This window comes from Schistocerca cancellata, chromosome 1, assembly GCF_023864275.1.
Source record: "Schistocerca cancellata isolate TAMUIC-IGC-003103 chromosome 1, iqSchCanc2.1, whole genome shotgun sequence".
Lineage (NCBI taxonomy): Eukaryota > Metazoa > Arthropoda > Insecta > Orthoptera > Acrididae > Schistocerca > Schistocerca cancellata.
Window position 1 is genome coordinate 909060816 of NC_064626.1, and position 20191 is coordinate 909081006.

Here is a 20191-nt window from a genome sequence, read left to right on the forward strand (position 1 = left end):
AGTATATGAGGAACATATTTTCTGTAAAGTTCTTGGATGAGGAAGAATAAGATTGCCAGATGACCTCAAAAATTTATAGGCATGAGGGGAGATAGAATGCAGGATACAACAAAATACAGAAAAGTGAGGATTAAACCTGTAGTTTTCCTCACAGCTACATAACAACTTAACTTGCTCACTTAAGAATTGAATTTGTTTCTGTTTTTCTTCATCTACAGAACTGCACATGTCATTTAAAATGTCCTGTATCAGAAGGCACTGGCTTTTTAATGTATTTTCTTTTGCACTGACTAATTCTTTCACTTTGTCTAATACTGTAAACAAATCATTCATATTTGAAAGTTTGTGTGATATTTTTCTACCACCTATCTTTCTTATCTCAGTGTTACTTCGATAGGCAGACAACTGCAAATCATTTGTCACTACAACAGATACAGATACAGATGGAGCAGGCAATACAGTAAGCAATAGAAATAGGACACAGTCACTTCTCCTAACAATGGTCCATTCACTGGGAATAGTTTCTCTTTCTAGGCACTGCAGAAATGCTTCAAAAGTAGAAAATAACTTCCTCGAATCATACTCTGCTTTGGTTACTATACTGTCTTTAATTGCTTGTAGAAGATGTTCATTGTCCAATCTAGCTCTCCTTTCCTCTGCACTTTCTCGAGAGCTGGTGGATGGAGTAGACAAATAGCTTGGGCAGCCTGGTAACACTGATGGGACAGCACCCTCTCTAAGCCTCGGTCTTGAAAGCTTGACGGTAAGCTTTGTGCCTTTCACTTCATCATAACATTCCGTATGCCGGCAGATGTCAGATTCAGTGAAGTGAAGTTCACAAACCTAAAACAAAGTAGTGTGAGTCAGTACAACATACAGCAAGATCTAGAGATGTGTGTCTTTATGTGAAAGTAAAAAACACTGGATACTCATTCATTTTCCACCAATATCAGCTTGACAGGTCACACCTTAGTGGACGTACACAAATTATTTAGGCCTAACAGCAATATACCTTGTTCTACAACAACATGCATATTCCATTTTAATATTCTTTATTAATTAGGACTATAAGCACTAGGAGCATACCTCACCAGGCATCAGTATATGATGAATATACCTGTGAACTGCTTGTGTTACAGCAGTACTGTGATATTTATGGAACTATAAGAGTGCAGTTCCTGTTATGGATTAAGTGGCACCAAATTTCAGTAATCTGTTGGATTCTGCATGTTAACATAGCAATTATTTTATAATTTTGACTTTACAGTTTCTTCATTGTCATGGTATAAGAGATATCAACAGCTGCAGAATACTATTTCACTGTGGGTGTTTTTATGCCAGCACATATTAAAACTGTGTCATTGCTGGTAACACTGAATGAGGGTCTTGATATATGCCTAGCACAAATTTCATGTTTGGATAGAACAACAACTCCAAAGCAAACGCATGCCAAACACAAAATAAAGTTGAACAGATGCCAACATAAATGACACACCTCAGTAAGACAGTCATGAACATCCAACTGGAAGTATGTTAAGAAGATATCAACTAAACATTCCGTGCCAAGCTGTGCTGTATGAACTAAATGACACTTGTCATTTCAATTAACCATCTGAAACATTTAAAATACCGGACAGATTAAGTAACTGGATGCGTTATTAACGAGAATGCCGTTATATGAGGCGGCTCAAGTGATACAGAACGCCATTGAAATCTGTTTGTGAAGACACCTATTCTGCATCGTAACCTGAAGTTAGGTTAGGTTGAAAGATAATTATTTGATCGTGGGTTGGTGAATGTCTAACAGGAAAAAGTAACATACATAAAAACAACGCAGATATACTTCATACAGAGAGATCGCTTTTTAAACATGAAAACAGCAGTTTCAACATTCGTTAGTACTCATGCTAACTAATGCGAGAGTGGAAAACATTACCCACTCACAAAAAGAGAATAAAACGTATCGGTAATGCGTAACAAAATACGAACTGCAGAGAAATTTAAACACAAATAAAAAGTAACACGAGCCACAAATTTATATTTCGTTTCTCAAAATCAAAATAATGCCACATGAAAACGAATACTAGGCTTATTTACTGCGAACTTTTGCTCACAATTTTAGTCAAATGTATCCAAAATGCAAGATATTCCACCAGAAAAATAATAATAATTGTACTAGGTATATAGTTTTTACATACCTTCGTGTGCTCAGTGGGTTGAAAATTGTCTCGATGGATCGCTGAAAGCCATTTCCAACGCAGATTCGCATCTTTCGGAAACGAAAACAACATTACTTTCGGTCCAGTTCCGTAATTCCCACGACACCTTGGCACACAACATTTATAAACCATGTTCACAGTAGCTTCACTACACGTAAACTCTGCAATTGCTAGTTTAAAGCACGAATATAGCACTCGATCCAACAAACATGTTAACAAACGCTGCGAAACACAACATGGTGGCCCGCTTGGAGTGACGTCACGACCTGCTATGAATTTCGCGCCGCGGCCTTGTCTCTAGGTGGTGGTGGTTGTATCCCCTGCTGCACTAGACCCCTTTCTATATACACACATTATATACATATTTAGGTCGGCAAGTACTACCCTAGCTATTTCAATGTCTTTGTCTAAGGAATACTCTTCACAGGGATGGAAAGCTTCAGAACTAATGCTATTTCTTACGTATATACAAGTTCCACCACCTTTATAATTTTTCCCAGAATAGTGGTGGACTAATCTGAAGTTTTGAATATACTGATAATGTAATTCTGACTCTTTTAGCCAGTGTACACTAATACACAGTAAGTGCATGTCTGACAAAACATTAGTATCACTTGTAAGAATTTCAAGTTCACTTACTTTATTTCTCAATCCTTGTACATTGTGACAATATATGTTAAGGTTGTCACGTTGTTCTATGTGAGGAAGATTTATGTCTGCTGTGTCCTCTTGCGAAAGATATCACTTGACCATAAAAAATCTTCGTTATTAGCTGACACTTTTTTTGTTGTTCGTGACGATCTTAACAGAGATGTTGAGATCTTGCTGCTTGAAGCTTCCCAGATGAAACGTGACTCTTCAATGACGAATATGATGCAGTGGAAGTATGTTGTGATCTCGTAGACTTTCCTTGTTGAGCTGTTGTTTGAATGGCGGTATCCAAATTTTGACTATTAATAACTCGCCGCTAGTTTCTTGTGATTTTGTAGGTGAGGTTTTCTTGTCTGCTTCTTCATTAATTGCAAGGAAATTTTTTGATGCAGCTGTTTCTTTTTCTTCCAATAGTACACTTTCATTAGGCACATGTGCTTTTAGTGCGATTGGTAGCGTGGTATTTTCACATATTATGGACGTTTCTATTAATAACGCGTTAGCAAGTATATGTTTTCCTCGGCGGTTTCTGTGCATTCCATGGCGAGTAAAGAAGTTTCTTTCTTCGGAGCTAATGTCTAAGAACTTGACATGTTTGAATGCTTTACAGATTTTCCGAAACTTTCTGTTTGTAAAACTTATTTCGGTATTTACGCATCAACTTTTTATTAAGTCATGTCTGTGTGGAATGCTAACGAAGATCGTTTTTTGTTGTCCAATTCTTTCCAACGTTTGGCGGAATGCTCTGACTGCATTTTCGACTCGTTTTTATATACATCATTAGCTCAAGCAATAACTACACAGACATCATTTGGATGTGGGTTGCAGTGTTTAACTGTTTCCTGGAGGGGAGCCCTGGGTTTTACAGTTCCTTTAACTAAAAATTCCGAACGCGTTCAAGAACAGAAAAACGTTCAAAATAGCCATCCTGACGCAGCGCTATTCATGTAAGTGTTATAAGTTTTAGTATATAAAACAGCTGTTGCACGCACATGACAGAAATAATAAACAAGAAGCAATCGTAAAACAAGTCTACTAATGTTTTGGGCTACTTAAAATGGCGGCAGGCCCCGCCCACTCTGACTTCAAAACGATGTATAGCGTAAGTATGTGGTGCCACCTCCCCCCCCCCCCCATCCGCCTTTTTTTTTCCATGGTTCTGTCTGCGGATATTGGTTGTCTCTATGAAGAAAGTCGTAATTCATGATTTTAAAGACGTGATCTGTGATGTATATACCTCGTCTGTTTACATTCATTTGTTAAATGTGGAACTTGACAAAATTTGCTAAGCAGTATTTAATATTTGCTGTACAATGTACGATAATTCTTATCAATTTTTAACATCTACATATGCACGAACAACTTATGAATTTGTTGAAGATACTGATAAGACTAATTCTGAGGAAGAGTGTGAACAAATCAAGACTTGGTTTGCAGATGAGGTACTATGTATACTGCATGTAAATGTGATCTGTTTTCTTCTTGGTTTATTTACTTATTTACAAAAAATGTTTAATGTTACTTTTACACTGTTAAGGATAATAATGATACAGGCTGAAACCACCAAATAAGTAATCGAAAGTAGATGCATTAGCTCTACTACACCAAATATTGTATAAATTACCAACAAAAATTTAAAAGTTGTTAATTCTTGTGGCTATGATGGTGTTTTAGCAGAGAATTAAAATCCTGTACTAACTTGATGGCAACGTCCCGTGAGCTATCTTCATAATTAGCCCAAGAATCAAGGCATATTTCCCTAAAAATTTAGTTACCATATTCACTTGCAAAAAGTGAAATTTATTTTTCTTTTTACCAGATTAAAATGAAAATTCAAAAACATTTAATGCTTTGACCTTGTGCATTCAAACACTAGGAAAAATACCTTATTAGACATTCTTTCTATAATTTATCAAAATATTTTCCTCCCTTGGCGTAAATTCAGGCAAAATGTCAATGTGGTACAAGTTTTAGTTTTTCCAGCCAAACCATTATCAGCTTCTCTATCTGGTTGTAATGTTATCATTTGTTGATTTGCTAAAAGACATTAATACACACTTGAGATCTTAGAGCACCATAGATGATTTGATTGGAAGATATTGCCAGTGTACATTATTGAAAGGAAAAAAGAATGAATGATAACATACAAGTGAATCAGTTTTTAAGAATGTACACCTGTCTCAGAAATTTAACACAGGTCTGCCTGGGTTTTCTTTTGTAATGTTATGTAATAACCAGACAAAAATTTCCACTTGATGTTCTATTCATTCCTACCATTTCAACCAAAATGTAACAAAACTTTATACAAGGCACCTGTCATGCTGACAAACTTTCACAGGGCAAATGGCGCAAAAGTACTCCAGATGCAGGTCCCCGTAAGGGGGCTCATCAGTCCAGGTGCCTTAACAAATACACAAGAAATGGAAGTGTAGTATGTGCACTCTGATTCTGAACCAAAGTTTGAGGGAAGAGGCCCTCACTAAAGTTGATGGATTGTTTAAGAAACATAAATACATAACCTTATGATTAAATTGATGGAAAATACTATTGAATTTATGTGAACTGTGAGCATTAAAAAGTTCCTTAAAGAAGATCTCTTTTGATGAGTTTTTTATTTAAAATTTACTGACTTTATCTAAGAAACTGAAGTTTAAAATGAAAAATTTTGGGAAGGGGCCCAAGAACGCTTTTCTGGGCCCCTTAGGTCTTAGCGCCAGCCTGAAAACATGGAAGTCACCAGCCAGTGTGTTAGGGGCATAGCATGAGAAAGAGGATGAGGAAATGAATAAATTCTTGTACACTGATTCAAGTAGGAAATTGTTTATTAACAGTTAATATTACTAACAACTAAAATGCATACCTTAAACGACTTACATTTAAGGGAAATTAGTTAAAACAGGATCTTCACAGATTTTTTGTAAATTCCTGCAACACTTTGTCAACGAAAACTTCTTTATTATCAAAAATTAATTTTCTGTGGATGCTCATCATTGCTAGGCCATTGAGACGACTTTGTACCACCACGCTTCTCAATCAGGTTTTTATTCATCTTAAACTGCTAAAAGACTGTTCGACAGTGCATGTTGTACAAGGGAGAGTAATCAAAATTTTCAAAGCTTTTTGGGTTCCTGGAAAGAAATTTTTCATTTCTTTAATTGTATCACAAATAGTTAGTTCCTCTTGGTTCTTTGTATCACATGGATGGTGTAATGACTGTATACGCATCATAGTTTTCACTGTCCTGTCAAATCTCAAATTAAACGTATTTTTAACTTATTAGTCATAAATATTTTATTGCTTGCTGCACACCAAACAGGTATTGTCTATACCGAACCTCATTCCAAGCAATGGTTTGGTTTTTACTTTTTTGAGGCATTACTATATTGCAAAACATGAACTAAAAAATATGAAACATTAGTTCCATATGTGCTGGATCTATGGTACGTCAACAAACAACATTCGACAGCTGAAATTAGTGTAATGCAGAGCTATGAAGCTCAAGTAAAAGCAAACAAACCACACCCCACAGGCCAACAGCGCACCTTGCCTTTTTCAAATGTCTGTGCTTTCTGGGCTTGCAGTTTGATTTGACTTTAAGATACACAACTATTTAATGTTTGATTTACAACTATTCTTCAAATGAAGGCAGCCATGCCCAGGAGGTTGGAGTTGTCATGTCACCAACTGGGCAACCAGTAAGAAATAAAAAAAATAAAAATTGTTGCATCTCTGGGTGGGGGGGGGGGGGCAGTTGCCACCCACCCCCATCCCACTGCCCCCCTGGCAACGCCCTTGGTAATGGGGTAATGCAGCAATGTAGTAATGGAGATTAACGTGTACCCCCATAAGTTAGATGTGAGACAGAATTTGAAAAAAAGGTAGAATACACCAGTACAATAGAAAAGTGACAAAATGTAACTATATATACATCTACATCTGTACTCTAGAAACCATCATGTAGTGCATGGCAGAGTGTATGTGCCTTTGTACCAGTTATTAGGATTTCTTCCTGTTCCATTCAGATATGGAGTGTAGTAAGAATGATTGTTTGAATGCCTCTGTACGTGCAGTAATTATTCTAATCCTATCCTCATGATCCCTACATGAGCAATATGTAGGGAGTTGTAGTATATCCCTAGAGTAATCATTTAACACTAGGTCTTGAAACTTTGATAACAGACTTTCTTGGGATAGTTTACATCTGTCTTCAGGTGCCTATCAGTTCAGTTCCTTCAGCAGCTCTGCGACTCTTCTATGGATTAAGCAAACCTGTTACCATTTGTGCTGCCCTTCTCTGTATACATCCAGTACACTCTGTTACTCCTACCTGGTATGGGTCCCACATGCTTGAGCAATATTCTAGAACTAGTCACATGAGCAATTTATAAGTGATCTCTATGTAGACTAATTGCACTTCTCCAGTATTTTACCAATGAACTGAAGTCTACCACTTGCTTTACCCATGAGTGATCCAATGTGATCATTCCATTTCATATCCCTACAAAATGTTACAGCCTGGTATTTGTTTCAGTTGGCTGATTCCAACAGTGAATCATTGATACTATAGTCATAGGATACTACATTTGTTTTGTTTTTTTTTTCATTTTTAAAGTGCAACATTTAACATTTCTGAACATTTAAAGCAAGTTGCCAATCTCTGCACCATGTTGAAATCTTATCAACATCTGACTATTTATGCAGCTTCTCTCAGATAGTACTTTATTATAGGTAACAGCACTATCTGCAAAAAGCCAGAGTTTACTACTAATATTGTCTGCAGGTTCATTAATATACAACATGAACTCTAAGGGTCCCAACACACTTTCCTGGTGCACATCCAAAATTACTTCTACACCTATATCTACACTCTGCAAACCACTGTTAGGTGCAAGGCAGAGGGTACATCCCATTGATGATGACTCTTCATCCAGGGTAACAAGCTGTGCCCTCCCTACCAAAACATCCTCAGTCCAGTCACAAATTTCACTTGCTGCCCCATATGATCATACTTTTGGCAATAAGCATAGGAGTAATATTCAGTCAAATGCTTTTCGGAAATCAAGGAACACTGCCTCTACTTGGTTGCCTCGATCCAAAGCTTTCAGTACATCATGTGAGAAAAGTGTGAGTTCAGTTTCACATGATTGATGCTTTCAAAATCCATGCTGGTTGGCATTTAGGATGTCATTCTGTTCAAGATACCTCATTATGTTTGAGCTTGGAATATGTTATAAAATTGTTCAACTAGTCGATATCAAGGATATTGAATGATTGTTTTGTGGATCATTTCTACTAGCCTTCTTGTAGATGGGTGTGACATGCAGCTTTTTCCAAGAACCGCATATGGCTTTCTGTTTAACGAATCTACAACAGAGTATAGTTAGAAGAGGGGCTAACTCAGCCACAAATTTAGTATAGAATCTGACAGGGATTCCTTCAGGGCCTTGAGCTCTGTTCAGCTTTAACTGTTTCAGCTATTTTTCAATATTACTGACTCTAATACTTGTTTCATTAATCTTTTCAGTGGTACAAGGATTAATTTCAGTTAGTTCTCCTTTGTAAAGGAACATTTGAATAGGGAGTTAAAGCATTTCTGCCTTTGCTTTGCTGCCCTCAATTTCAGTTCCTGTCTCATTTGCTAGGACTGAACATTAACTTTGGTGCCACAAACAGCCTTCATGTGTGACCAGAATTTCTTTGAATTTTGTGACATGTCATTTGACAGTTTTCTGCTAAGGTTGTCATTGAAGATGTCATGAATTGCTCTTTTGATACAAGAGCATTCATTTTGGAGATCAGCTCCTGTCTCTGGATGCAAAACGAAAAAGAAATTGTTGAAACACAGATTTATGCACCAATAATTCATTGTTAAAGCTATACAACGTAGTACTATTATGTTGCTAATCAGTATGAATCTTGAACTAGGCTGTTTCAAATACACAGTGCCAACACCACTTTACTTTTGACTGCATACTTTGTATCAGGATTCTCTAAATTTCCTTCAGTTACATGTTTCACTTCTGTTCCCCTTAGCAACAATAAATTATGTCTATAACAACATATTTTTACATATTTGGTATTTTTTTATTACAGATGTTATATACTGTTAAACTACTGTATTATAAGCAGATATACTGACCTAGAAAACTATCATACACCATTTCATATACGTATTTTTCCTCAAAATATGGTTATAATAGAAGGAAACATTCCACGAAGGAAAAATATATCTAAAGACAAAGATGATGTGACTTACCAAATGAAAGTGCTGGCAGGTCGACAGACACACAAATGAACACAAACATACACACAAAATTCAAGCTTTCGCAACAAACTGTTGCCTCATCAGGAAAGAGGGAAGGAGAGGGAAAGACGAAAGGATGTGGGTTTTAAGGGAGAGGGTAAGGAGTCATTCCAGTCCCGGGAGCGGAAAGACTTACCTTAGGGGGAAAAAAGGACGGGTACACACTCGCACACACACACATATCCATCCACACATATACAGACACAAGCTTGTGTCTGTATATGTGTGGATGGATATGTGTGTGTGTGCGAGTGTGTACCCGTCCTTTTTTCCCCCTAAGGTAAGTCTTTCCGCTCCCGGGACTGGAATGACTCCTTACCCTCTCCCTTAAAACCCACATCCTTTCGTCTTTCCCTCTCCTTCCCTCTTTCCTGATGAGGCAACAGTTTGTTGCGAAAGCTTGAATTTTGTGTGTATGTTTGTGTTCATTTGTGTGTCTGTCGACCTGCCAGCACTTTCATTTGGTAAGTCACATCATCTTTGTCTTTAGATATATTTTTCCTCAAAATAGTGGATATGTAACTTCAAATATAATTACTTCCTTTTAAATCAGATAATCCTATTTTTGCCAAGTTTTAATGTTTTCAGAATTGCTTATACTTTCATAGTATACCCTTCTGCATTTCTAGACAGCATTGCTCTAATCATAATCTCATTTGCTCATTTCTCAATGATACAATGTCACTTCTCACAAAGTATTAACTAACGTATCATCTTTGTCATACTCTATGTCATTAACTTCTTTTTCTTTTTTTCTTTCTGTCTTTTTTTTTTCATTAAACCCACTTAAAGAGTGTGTTTGAAGTTGTTATCTACATCGAACAACTTAGTTTTTTCTTCTCTTCGCAAACACTCTGATGATTTCCCTTTTTTGTTTCTTGTGTTGCTCTGACCACTGTTTTCTTGTCATTCATTTAGCTTTATCTGCAAATGTGTGTTTAACAGCTAGGATTTCAAAGGCTTTGTGTTCTCCAGTAGTATCTTCTGTGGTATCTGTTTCTTATAAATGCTGCTCAATTTCTTCTACTTTTCTTTTTACTTTTTTCTAATTTTTTTATGTTAGGTAGATTTTACTTGATTTAGTGTTGCCCGTTCTGCAGATGTTACCATAGAAATTCAAGGTTCTATCTATCTATCTATTTCACTTTTCTTTTTAATGCATATACCACTTACATTAAGGGTCCCTTAAATTTTTCTGAGCATTTTCTACTTTTCATTTCCAATTCCATCAATTTTTGAATGGCTTTGTTCAAATGCAGTTTCTGAGACATATAATACTTCAGGCAAAACAACAGTGTTATAATGCTGCTTGTTTATTGTAGTGATTCTATGTTATTCTATATGCTTTCATGCTTCCTTAAGTTTGGGAGCTCTTTTTCAATTGGCTTTACCATGTAGTTAAGATGGCACTATGATTTCTACAAGATATTTAATAGAAAGCACATATGAAATTACATGAATGCACAGTGCATGTTCTTTCAGACATGTCTGAAACCACATATTCATATAGCTGATTCAGCCAGATGGGCAGTTGATCCACCTTCTTCATTGTGGATGTGCAAGTATGTTTGCCCTACTGCAGAAAGCTCAGAGTAGTGAGCATGGAGGAAATGGATAGGGACTCAGTTAGGTGGCACTTGGTGGGATTGTGGATCAGCTGAGAGTATTACAAGCTAGTCCACGCAGTTGCCATAACACTGTGTCACAGATTGCACAGTGGTTAATGGACCTGCCTAGTAACCAAGAGATCTCGGGTTCGAATCCCAGTCTGGTAGACATTTTTACTCACTGCTGCCGATTACAGCTAATGTCCTGATTCAGCTGATATCAGTAAGCCCTCCCCTTTCCTTTCCTTTCTCCCCAATTCCACCTTCAATTTACATATAATGTATGAAATTGTTCCAAATTTTGTTTCTAACGAGGATCTTATGACATTTTGGTATAAATTTCCCATTAAAGAGGTATTCTTATAGGATATTTGGAATATTGCATTTGATGCTATTTTATTTAAAAGGTGTCTTGTGCAACTTCACATGGTATACTTGAATTCTTCATTAGGCTTAGTGAAGATAGTTAGATCATCAGATGTTTGCCACTACACTTTGGTTCACTGTCCTGAGGTTCTGATGTTTTACCCTCAATTTTTTTAATCACTTTATCCAACAGCATAACTGAGGAGAGCCCATCTACTCGTTAAGCTCCTAAGAATACTTCAAAAGGCTTAGAAATTTCATGAAGGAATTCACTTGAAGACATGTGTCTGTTATTTTGTGGCACATTACTTCTCTAGCCCTCCCGTCTACAGTGACCTCTTCTAAAGTGTTCAAAACTGTTTGTCTGTGGACAGTGTCACATACTTTCTTCATGTCCATAGAGGTGGCAAATGTGTTCTACTTCATTTTATTCTTGTGGGAACAACAATATTTCTGACCTGTGAGAGCAACAAGGCAGGTTCTCTCTAACTGAGCAACACAGTCTTTTACTCGTAGTTTGTAGCATATGGTCGTCTATGGATATGAGGTGTGATAAGAAAATATGGCAAATAATTTTATTAGAAACAAAATAATGAACATAAATGGAATTTTGTTTGATTCCTGTTAATTGAAGTTCTTGGTTAGCAATGCACTTATCCCACCACTGAATTCATGCCTGGAAGCATTTCTGGAAGATTTGCTTTGAAAAGGGCAGTCAGCTGCCTCTTCATGGTCCTCTCAGTGTGAGGAATGGTATCAAAACGTTTTCCTTTAAGCAGTTTTAATTTTTGCAAAGAACCAGAAGTTGCATGCTGCTAAATATGGTGAGTAACACAGGTGTGGGCAGACAGGAATACTTTTTCCAGCCATAAACTCATGAATCAAAAGTAAAGTGTGACATGAGACATTGTTTTGATGAAGAATGAAGCCAATGGCCCATTTTTCTGATCTCTTTCTTCATACATTGTTCCACAAGCATTGCAGTACATGCTTGTAAAATTCAGTAAAGTAAGTATAAATAGGCCAAAGTTTCATCTCCAGTTACAATTTTGGACACGGAGTTAATTCTGAATGTAGGCAGTTCTTCTACTGCATGCAAACTGACATGCAGTTGTTCTTCTGTTCATTATTTGAGAGACTGGAAACAAATTTTGCACTCACTCATCTCATTTTTAAATTACCAGTTAAGAAGCTTTGCACAGATCTGTACAAGATGCTACATTCTTTAGTAAGAACTTAAATAGTTAATTGTCTGTTTGAATGGACAATTTTTGCCACTTCTTGCATATTTTATTCTGTTTTTGAGGTTAATGGTTGTCCTGAATGTTGCTTGTCTTCTGTTACCTCATTTCTGCTTTTAAATCACTCACACCACTTGTAAACCCATCAGAGTTATAGCATTATCACCATATTACAATTTCAGCATTTGATGAGTTCCTTTCACACTTTTTTGCAACAGAATATAATGTTCACATGTTGTTCAAAATCAATGATGTGCAGCAGACATAATACAGATGACCTCACTCTAGCATTTCTGGGTGACAAGTCAGAACATGTTGCAAGTTGATGCTGCCTGTCTCAATGGATCAGGCTATAGAACAAATTACATAAAATGATTGCTGCATCAGCAGACCTGCTAAAAAATTCATTCTTCATATTTTTTATCATATGTTGTATGTATTGTGTATGCCTAATAAAGAGGTTTTTGAACTCCATGATGTGCTTCATTATCCAACACTATTGCATACTAGTCTTTCACAGTTGGTGATCAGACTACTGTGTGCTGTTCGTTCATGTTAATTATTTTCTTCCATTCCAACCACGTGGCATTCCTGCACTTATTGCATCATGAACCTTTCTGATCATTCTGCTATTCCCTGTTTTTCACTAACAGCAAACATAGTGTACATTTGGCTTCATAATTGATAAAATGCGACAGTAACATTCCACAATTTGGTGTTTCATTGACAAATGTGATTGCACAACAATGTTTTACAGTGGACAATCTTCTTACTGACTTTGCTGTTGAAACTGCCTGTGGTGTGACTTGTGCAACCTCACATGAACATTTCCATCAGCTCAATCCAATTAATCTTCCAACAACATCATACTTTCATTTGCATACACCAGATTCAAGCTCACTCACTACACATAATCTGTTGAACGCATCTTAGGAGTCTGTCATTACTGTTCATGGTTTACCATCCTGCACATTTGACCTGGGATTCTCCACACTTTTCACTTTGATATTCATTATCTCTGACATGAGTAAACTGGTTCTTGGCACCAATTTTCTTTGGGACTTCCAACTCATTTCCTCACTGCACATGGACAAGTTAACACGCTCACCTTCTAGACATTCTGTCAAGGGACTCTACAATCCTGCTGCCCTGACATAGTGTCATGAGGGCGTCGATCCATGACCAGATCTTACGACTCATCCATCTTCCATGAGCAATACCTGTTACAAAGCAATGATTACAAGGAATAAGAAATATGTTCTGGACATCCAAGAGCTACACATGGACACTTATGCAACGTTGACTATATTCTGGAACAACAGTGAAATGCTTTACCACTGCATCCATGTGGCCAAGAATGAATTTTCTGTGGTATGCTGCCTTCTCAACCATGTTTGTTCCTTGCCTCCTGCTTCTACCCATGGAGCTGCACTGCCCCGTACCAACAGGAGTCAAGTGATACACCCTCTGTGACACAGAGGTACTTCATGTTAGTGATATGCCTTCCACTTCTGCACCATTCCCTACCTCTCAATGCTACTCCATCTGGGACCTGTTTGTTACGTCTGTGGTTAAGAATGAAACAGTGCACTGAATCATCACCTTCACTGGGGCCCTGGTGAGTCAGTGCCCTCACACATTGAACCTACATCGTCTCCATATAGCAAACACCACAATCAATGAACTACTTCAGGTGGACATTGTATGCGTTTTGGATGGTTGCTGAACATCACTGATCCACCTTGTCCCTAAAAAAATGCTTCAGTCAGACTGTGTGATGATTTTCATGCCCACAATACTTGCACCATCATAAGTAATTACTCTGTACTTGACATTCAGGATTTCATGTGCTACCTCACTGGTGCTATAGTGTTTAGCATTGTTGACTGAAAAAAAAAACTTACCTACAGATCACTATTCCCATAGAGGACGTCCACAAGAATGCTATAATGACTCCTTTTGGCCTGTACAAGTTCCTCTATATTCCATACAATTTCAAAAATGCTGCCCAGATGTGGAAATGGTTGATTGACAGTATACTCCTTCAGTTCTCATTTTGCTGTGCATATCTTGATGACATATTAATATTCTTGCCCAACTTTGACACTGATTCACTCACATAAAAAAAGTCCTCAGTGCACTGGTTGATAACAATATCAAGATGAAGAATAAGTGTCAACTTTGCCAAATGCAAATAATATTCTTAGACCACATTGGGAATGCCTTGGGCATCTTACTCACCCCCAAGCACATAGATCTTTCTTCCACTTACGTCCACCTTCCAGCTACTATGAACTTTGCGATTTTCTGGGACTCATTAATTTCTAATTCCACCATCTACCCCATGTGGCCTCCCTCTAGGCCTCCTCACCCAAGAACTAAATAGCAGGAACACCTCTGGGTGACATAAACTTATGTGGACACTGGATGCGCTTGTGCAAGCCGATTTCCAATGCTTAACTCTGTTACCACAGGTGCAAGAAACCTGGCAATGGCACTGTACTGGAACAGGAAGTAAATGGCTTACAACAGTCCCTGTGCTTCTTTCTCACAATCTTACAGAATCACAATGTAAATGGTCCACTTTCAACAAAGAAATTTTAGCAGTTTGTGAAGCCATGCACTACTCTGATCCCTGACTGTTCATGTATGCTACCTGTAACCCTCCAAAGGACTAACGCAAGAAGTGATACAGACATTTAGAGTACATTGCACAATATATAAGTGATTTCTGGCAATTAGAGGGTGCAGACAAAATTGTACCTGATTACAGCTCATGCATTCACGCTATTTTTGGACACATTGATTATGAGGAATTTGCCTAGGCATGACATAACAACTAGCAGTTCCAGGACCTGGTTAACAATCCTATGAGGCACCTCCACATTGATCCCAGCTTCATACCAGGTGTGTCTCATCTGGTCTTCTATGACGCATCACAGAACTGAATACGCCCCTTGTCCCTCAGCCTTTCTGTCATCTGATTGTTGAGCACTATCCAGTCTTGCAGTTCTTGGAATTGACCAGTCACATGTCTTATTACCAAGCATTTTGTTTGGCTAAACATTAAGAACAACTATACATTCCGAACAACAGTGTCTGTTGCCTTTCAGTGAAGCAAAACCTCATCACACTTGCAGACACCTATAGGCCACTTCAGGGTCAGTTCCAGGATATAAATGTAAACCTCTTAGGCCTCCTGCCTCTCTTAGCTGGCTGCCACTATATCCTATCAGTCATTACTGTGTGACACGATGGATGGAAGTGACCCCTCATCCTGACATTATGGCAGATACTGTTGTGAAGGCTCTGGTGTCTACTTGGTTCTTTCATTTTGGCTGCTCATCATCTATTATCACATGCTAGGGTAGACAGTTTGAATCATCCTTATTCCTTGTACATAGTATCTTGTGTGACTACACTCACTATCAAACAACAGCACATCATCTGCAAAGCAACAAAGTCATTGAGAGGTGGTAACATGCTCTCAGGGTGGCCTTAATGAGCCACTGAGGTAATTGACTGATACCCAGCCCTGGGTATTCTTTATGTGCACATGGCTCATAACCATGACCTAGATGCATTACTTGCCACACTACTTTAGAGTGAGACGTTGTCACAACTGGGTGATTTTGTTTTGCTCAAACTCCTCCACATTGACTCCTCTGCCCATCCTTGTTCACCAAGTCACACAACACACATTCTAACTCCACATACCTAATGAAACAGTATTTTTCACTACTGCAGCAATTGTAACACATGTCAGATAATCAAGACTTTTCGTAAGAACCATCAGTTTAATGTGCCTGATTTACATAAATAATATGACAGAATTCACGAGGTGCTGAAATAGAGTGCATATTACTACAAATAACCTGTATTATTTAAGAAAACTGAGAAATCGTCTTGCCTGGCTGTCATATGCTCTAGTTTCTCATGTACAAGATTAACAAGATGAAGTATGGCTTCCTTTGATATGCAAATGCTGGATATAAATTTGGAATCTGCATCATTTGTTTTTCTTTTTCTTCCTCATTCTCATGAAGAGTTCAGCCAAAATTTCTTCATCACTGTCTGCATCTGTCACTACCCCTACCATCTTGATAATTTACTCCCCAGTTAAGCTCTCTAATTGACTAGAAATCACTGGTTAAGCTATTTCAAGTTTATTCTCCAGTTAGGCATTATTCTAGGTTCGTATAATGTGTTTCTCATGCTATTCTGAGAATAAAGCTTAATCAGTTGCTAAGCAGAGATTGTACAGCCAGCTCTTTGTACTGCATTTGCACATACTTAATGATTTTTTTTCAGACAACAAACCTGCTCAATAAACCTCTCCTGAAGCCTGTTTGATACTTGCCAGTCACTCTGTTTAAAACGCTATGTAAAAACGTTATGTACAGACTAATGCAGTTACTGGGGTCTGCTCTGTCACCTTTCTTATGCAATGAATGTGTAATAGATTTTTCCAGGCTTTAGGAATCATTTGAGTTTTCCATATGTCTGCTAAGAGTGCATAAATTCTTCTTATGAGATCAGCTCCTGTTTTTAACATTTCTGCAGTTATACCAGCCTCTCCAAGCATTTTGTTATTTAAAATATGTTTGAATTATCTTTCTCATTTGTTAGATTGTGTTGGAATTAGGTTGTGGATTTGATATAGGATTTTCAAAATGCAACCTTTCCCCTGGAGGATCAAGTTCAGTAAATTTTGAAATTAATCAGCAAATATCATGTATTATCCTTTATAGTTTGCTTCTAGTTTTCCATTAATTTAATGAAAACACAATGTTTGTGGTTTATACCCAGATAAATCCTCACAGAATATCTTGTAGAGATTTTGGGTGTTGTTCATCTGAAAATCTTGCTTTATTCTATCAGTCTGCTTTTGTTGTATGCATGTTTTACGCAATTAATTGTTTTTGGGGTCAATTTTTGTATCTTCAGAAGAGACTCCAATGTGTTAGCTACTTTATGTCCATTACAGTTACTCCACGCTTTGGTTTGCTCATCGACAGCTTTATTGCAGGTCCTGTTCTTCTTCTGTGTTTATGTTCCGTGGGTGGCTGCCCCAATTTCATGGCTGATGTTGCAGGGTTGAAGCAGAGCAAACTTCAGTCTTCTACCTACCCTTATTACATCTCTCCTAATAATTACCTTTTTTTAAAATTTCAATTCAATTCTTATTTTCTGTAGCATGTGTATGACCAGATTCCATACAGTTTCATTCCTCTAGTTAGAGTCTCAGATCAGCTGAAACCAAAGATGTAATTAGTTTTGTTTAAAACCATGTTTATCTACATCTGCATCTTCATTTATACTCTGCAAACCAGTATGAAGTGCATGGCAGAGGGTACATCCTATTGCATGAGTTATTAGGACTTTTTTCCATTCCATTCATGTACAGAGCATGGGAAGAATTATGGTTTGAATACCTCTGTGTGTTCTGTAATTATTCTGATCTTGTCCTTTGATCTTAAGTCCTCCAAAGCTCTCTTAAATTTTGATTATAACACTAGATCCCCTTTCTCTTCTAAATTTACTCCTGTTTCTTCTTCTGTCACATCAGACAAATCTTCCCCTTATAGAGGCCTTCAATCTACTCTTTCCACCTATCTGCTCTCTTATCTGCATTTAAAAATGGAATTCCTGTTGCGCTCTTAATGTTTCCACCATTGCTTTTAATTTCACCAAAAGTTTGTTTTGACTCTTCTATAAGCTGTGTCAGTTTTTCCGACTATTATTTCTTTACATTTTTCATGTTGCCATTTCATTTTTGTTTCCCTGCACCCATATTTACTTCATTCCTCGACAACTTGTATTTCTGTATTCCTGAATATCACTGAACATGTTTGTACTTCTTTCTTTTATCAATCAGCTGAAGTATTTCTTCTGTTACCCATGGTTTCTTTACAGTTACCTTCTTTGTACCTATGTTTTTCTTCCCAGCTTCTTTGATTACCCTTTTTAGAGGTGTCATTCCTCTTAAACTGTACTGCCTATTGAGCTATTCCTAATTGCTGTATCTACAGCCTTAGAGAACTTCAAGCGCGCCTCATCATTCCTTAGTACTTCTGTATCCCACTTCTTTGCATATTGATTCTTTCTGATTAATCTCTTAAACTTCATCCTAGTCTTCATTACTACTAAAATGTGATCTGAGTCTATATCTGCTTCTGGATATGCCTTACAATCCAGAATCTGATTTCAGATTCTCTGTCTGACCATGATGTAATCTAACTGAAATCTTCCCATATCATCTGGCCTTTTCCGAGTGTACCTCCTCCTCTTGTGATTCTTGTACATAGTAGTCACTATTACTAGCTGAAATTTTTTACAGAACACAATTAGTCCTTCTCCTCTACCATTCCTAACCCAGGCCCATACTCTCCTGCAACCTTTTCTTCTACTCCTTCACCTACAACTGCATTCCAGTCCCCCATGATTATTAGATTTTCATCTCCCTTTTCCTGTTGTATTATCCTTTCAACATCCTCACATACATTTCTCTATCTCTTCAGCTTCAGCTTGTGACATCAGCATGTATATCTGAACAATCATTGTCAGTGTTGGTTTGCTGTTGAGATTCTGATAAGAATAACCCTATCACTGAACTGTTCACAGTATCTCACTCTCTGCCCTACCTTCCTGTTCATCTGACCAGAAATCTTTGCCTTAATTCGATTTCACTTCACTGAACCCTACTATATCTAGACGGAGCCTTTGCATTTCCTTTTTCAGATTTTCTAGCTTCCCTACCACATTCAGGCTTCTGACATCTCATGATCCGACTCATAGAATGTTATCCTTTCATTGATTATTCAATGCCAGTATCACAGAGTTAAAGGCAGAAACCCCTGCAGGAGTCCATGGAACACATCAGTTTCTGAAGGTATAGTTTCCAGAAAGCAGAAGGTTGAGTGGTTTCTGAAGTGCTGCTAAATGCAGAATATGACATCTGTAATAACTGAGCAGTCCTAAGAAATGACACAGTCATTTAAACATTTGTGGCAGAGAAAGTTGTTGGATGTCATTAACTCTTTCAGCAGAGGTGAGATTCCAACTTTGTTACTTTGTATCCCAAAATACACTCCTGGAAATGGAAAAAAGAACACATTGACACCGGTGTGTCAGACCCACCATACTTGCTCCGGACACTGCGAGAGGGCTGTACAAGCAATGATCACACGCACGGCACAGCGGACACACCAGGAACCGCGGTGTTGGTCGTCGAATGGCGCTAGCTGCGCAGCATTTGTGCACCGCCGCCGTCAGTGTCAGCCAGTTTGCCGTGGCATACGGAGCTCCATCGCAGTCTTTAACACTGATAGCATGCCGCGACAGCGTGGACGTGAACCGTATGTGCAGTTGACGGACTTTGAGCGAGGGCGTATAGTGGGCATGCGGGAGGCCGGGTGGACGTACCGCCGAATTGCTCAACACGTGGGGCGTGAGGTCTCCACAGTACATCGATGTTGTCGCCAGTGGTCGGCGGAAGGTGCACGTGCCCGTCGACCTGGGACCGGACCGCAGCGACGCACGGATGCACGCCAAGACCGTAGGATCCTACGCAGTGCCGTAGGGGACCGCACCGCCACTTCCCAGCAAATTAGGGACACTGTTGCTCCTGGGGTATTGGCGAGGACCATTCGCAACCGTCTCCATGAAGCTGGGCTACGGTCCCCCACACCGTTAGGCCATCTTCCGCTCACGCCCCAACATCGTGCAGCCCGCCTCCAGTGGTGTCGTGACAGGCGTGAATGGAGGGACGAATGGAGACGTGTCGTCTTCAGCGATGAGAGT

General features: G+C 38.3%; 1 protein-coding gene across 2 annotated transcripts in view; it reads left to right on the forward strand.

Moving 5' to 3' along the window:
• Positions 1-3929: 3929 nt before the first annotated feature.
• Positions 3930-20191, forward strand: part of LOC126191053 (uncharacterized) — a 240375-nt gene continuing 224113 nt past the window's right edge. The window contains exon 1 of one of the 2 annotated variants that reach the window (XM_049931776.1): positions 3930-3972. In XM_049931776.1, coding sequence (XP_049787733.1) covers positions 3964-3972 — 9 coding nt within the window. In that variant the 5' untranslated portion in view covers positions 3930-3963. Of the gene's footprint in view, positions 3973-4037; positions 4313-20191 lie in introns of those variants that run through there. The other variant, XM_049931768.1, reaches the window with a different exon arrangement.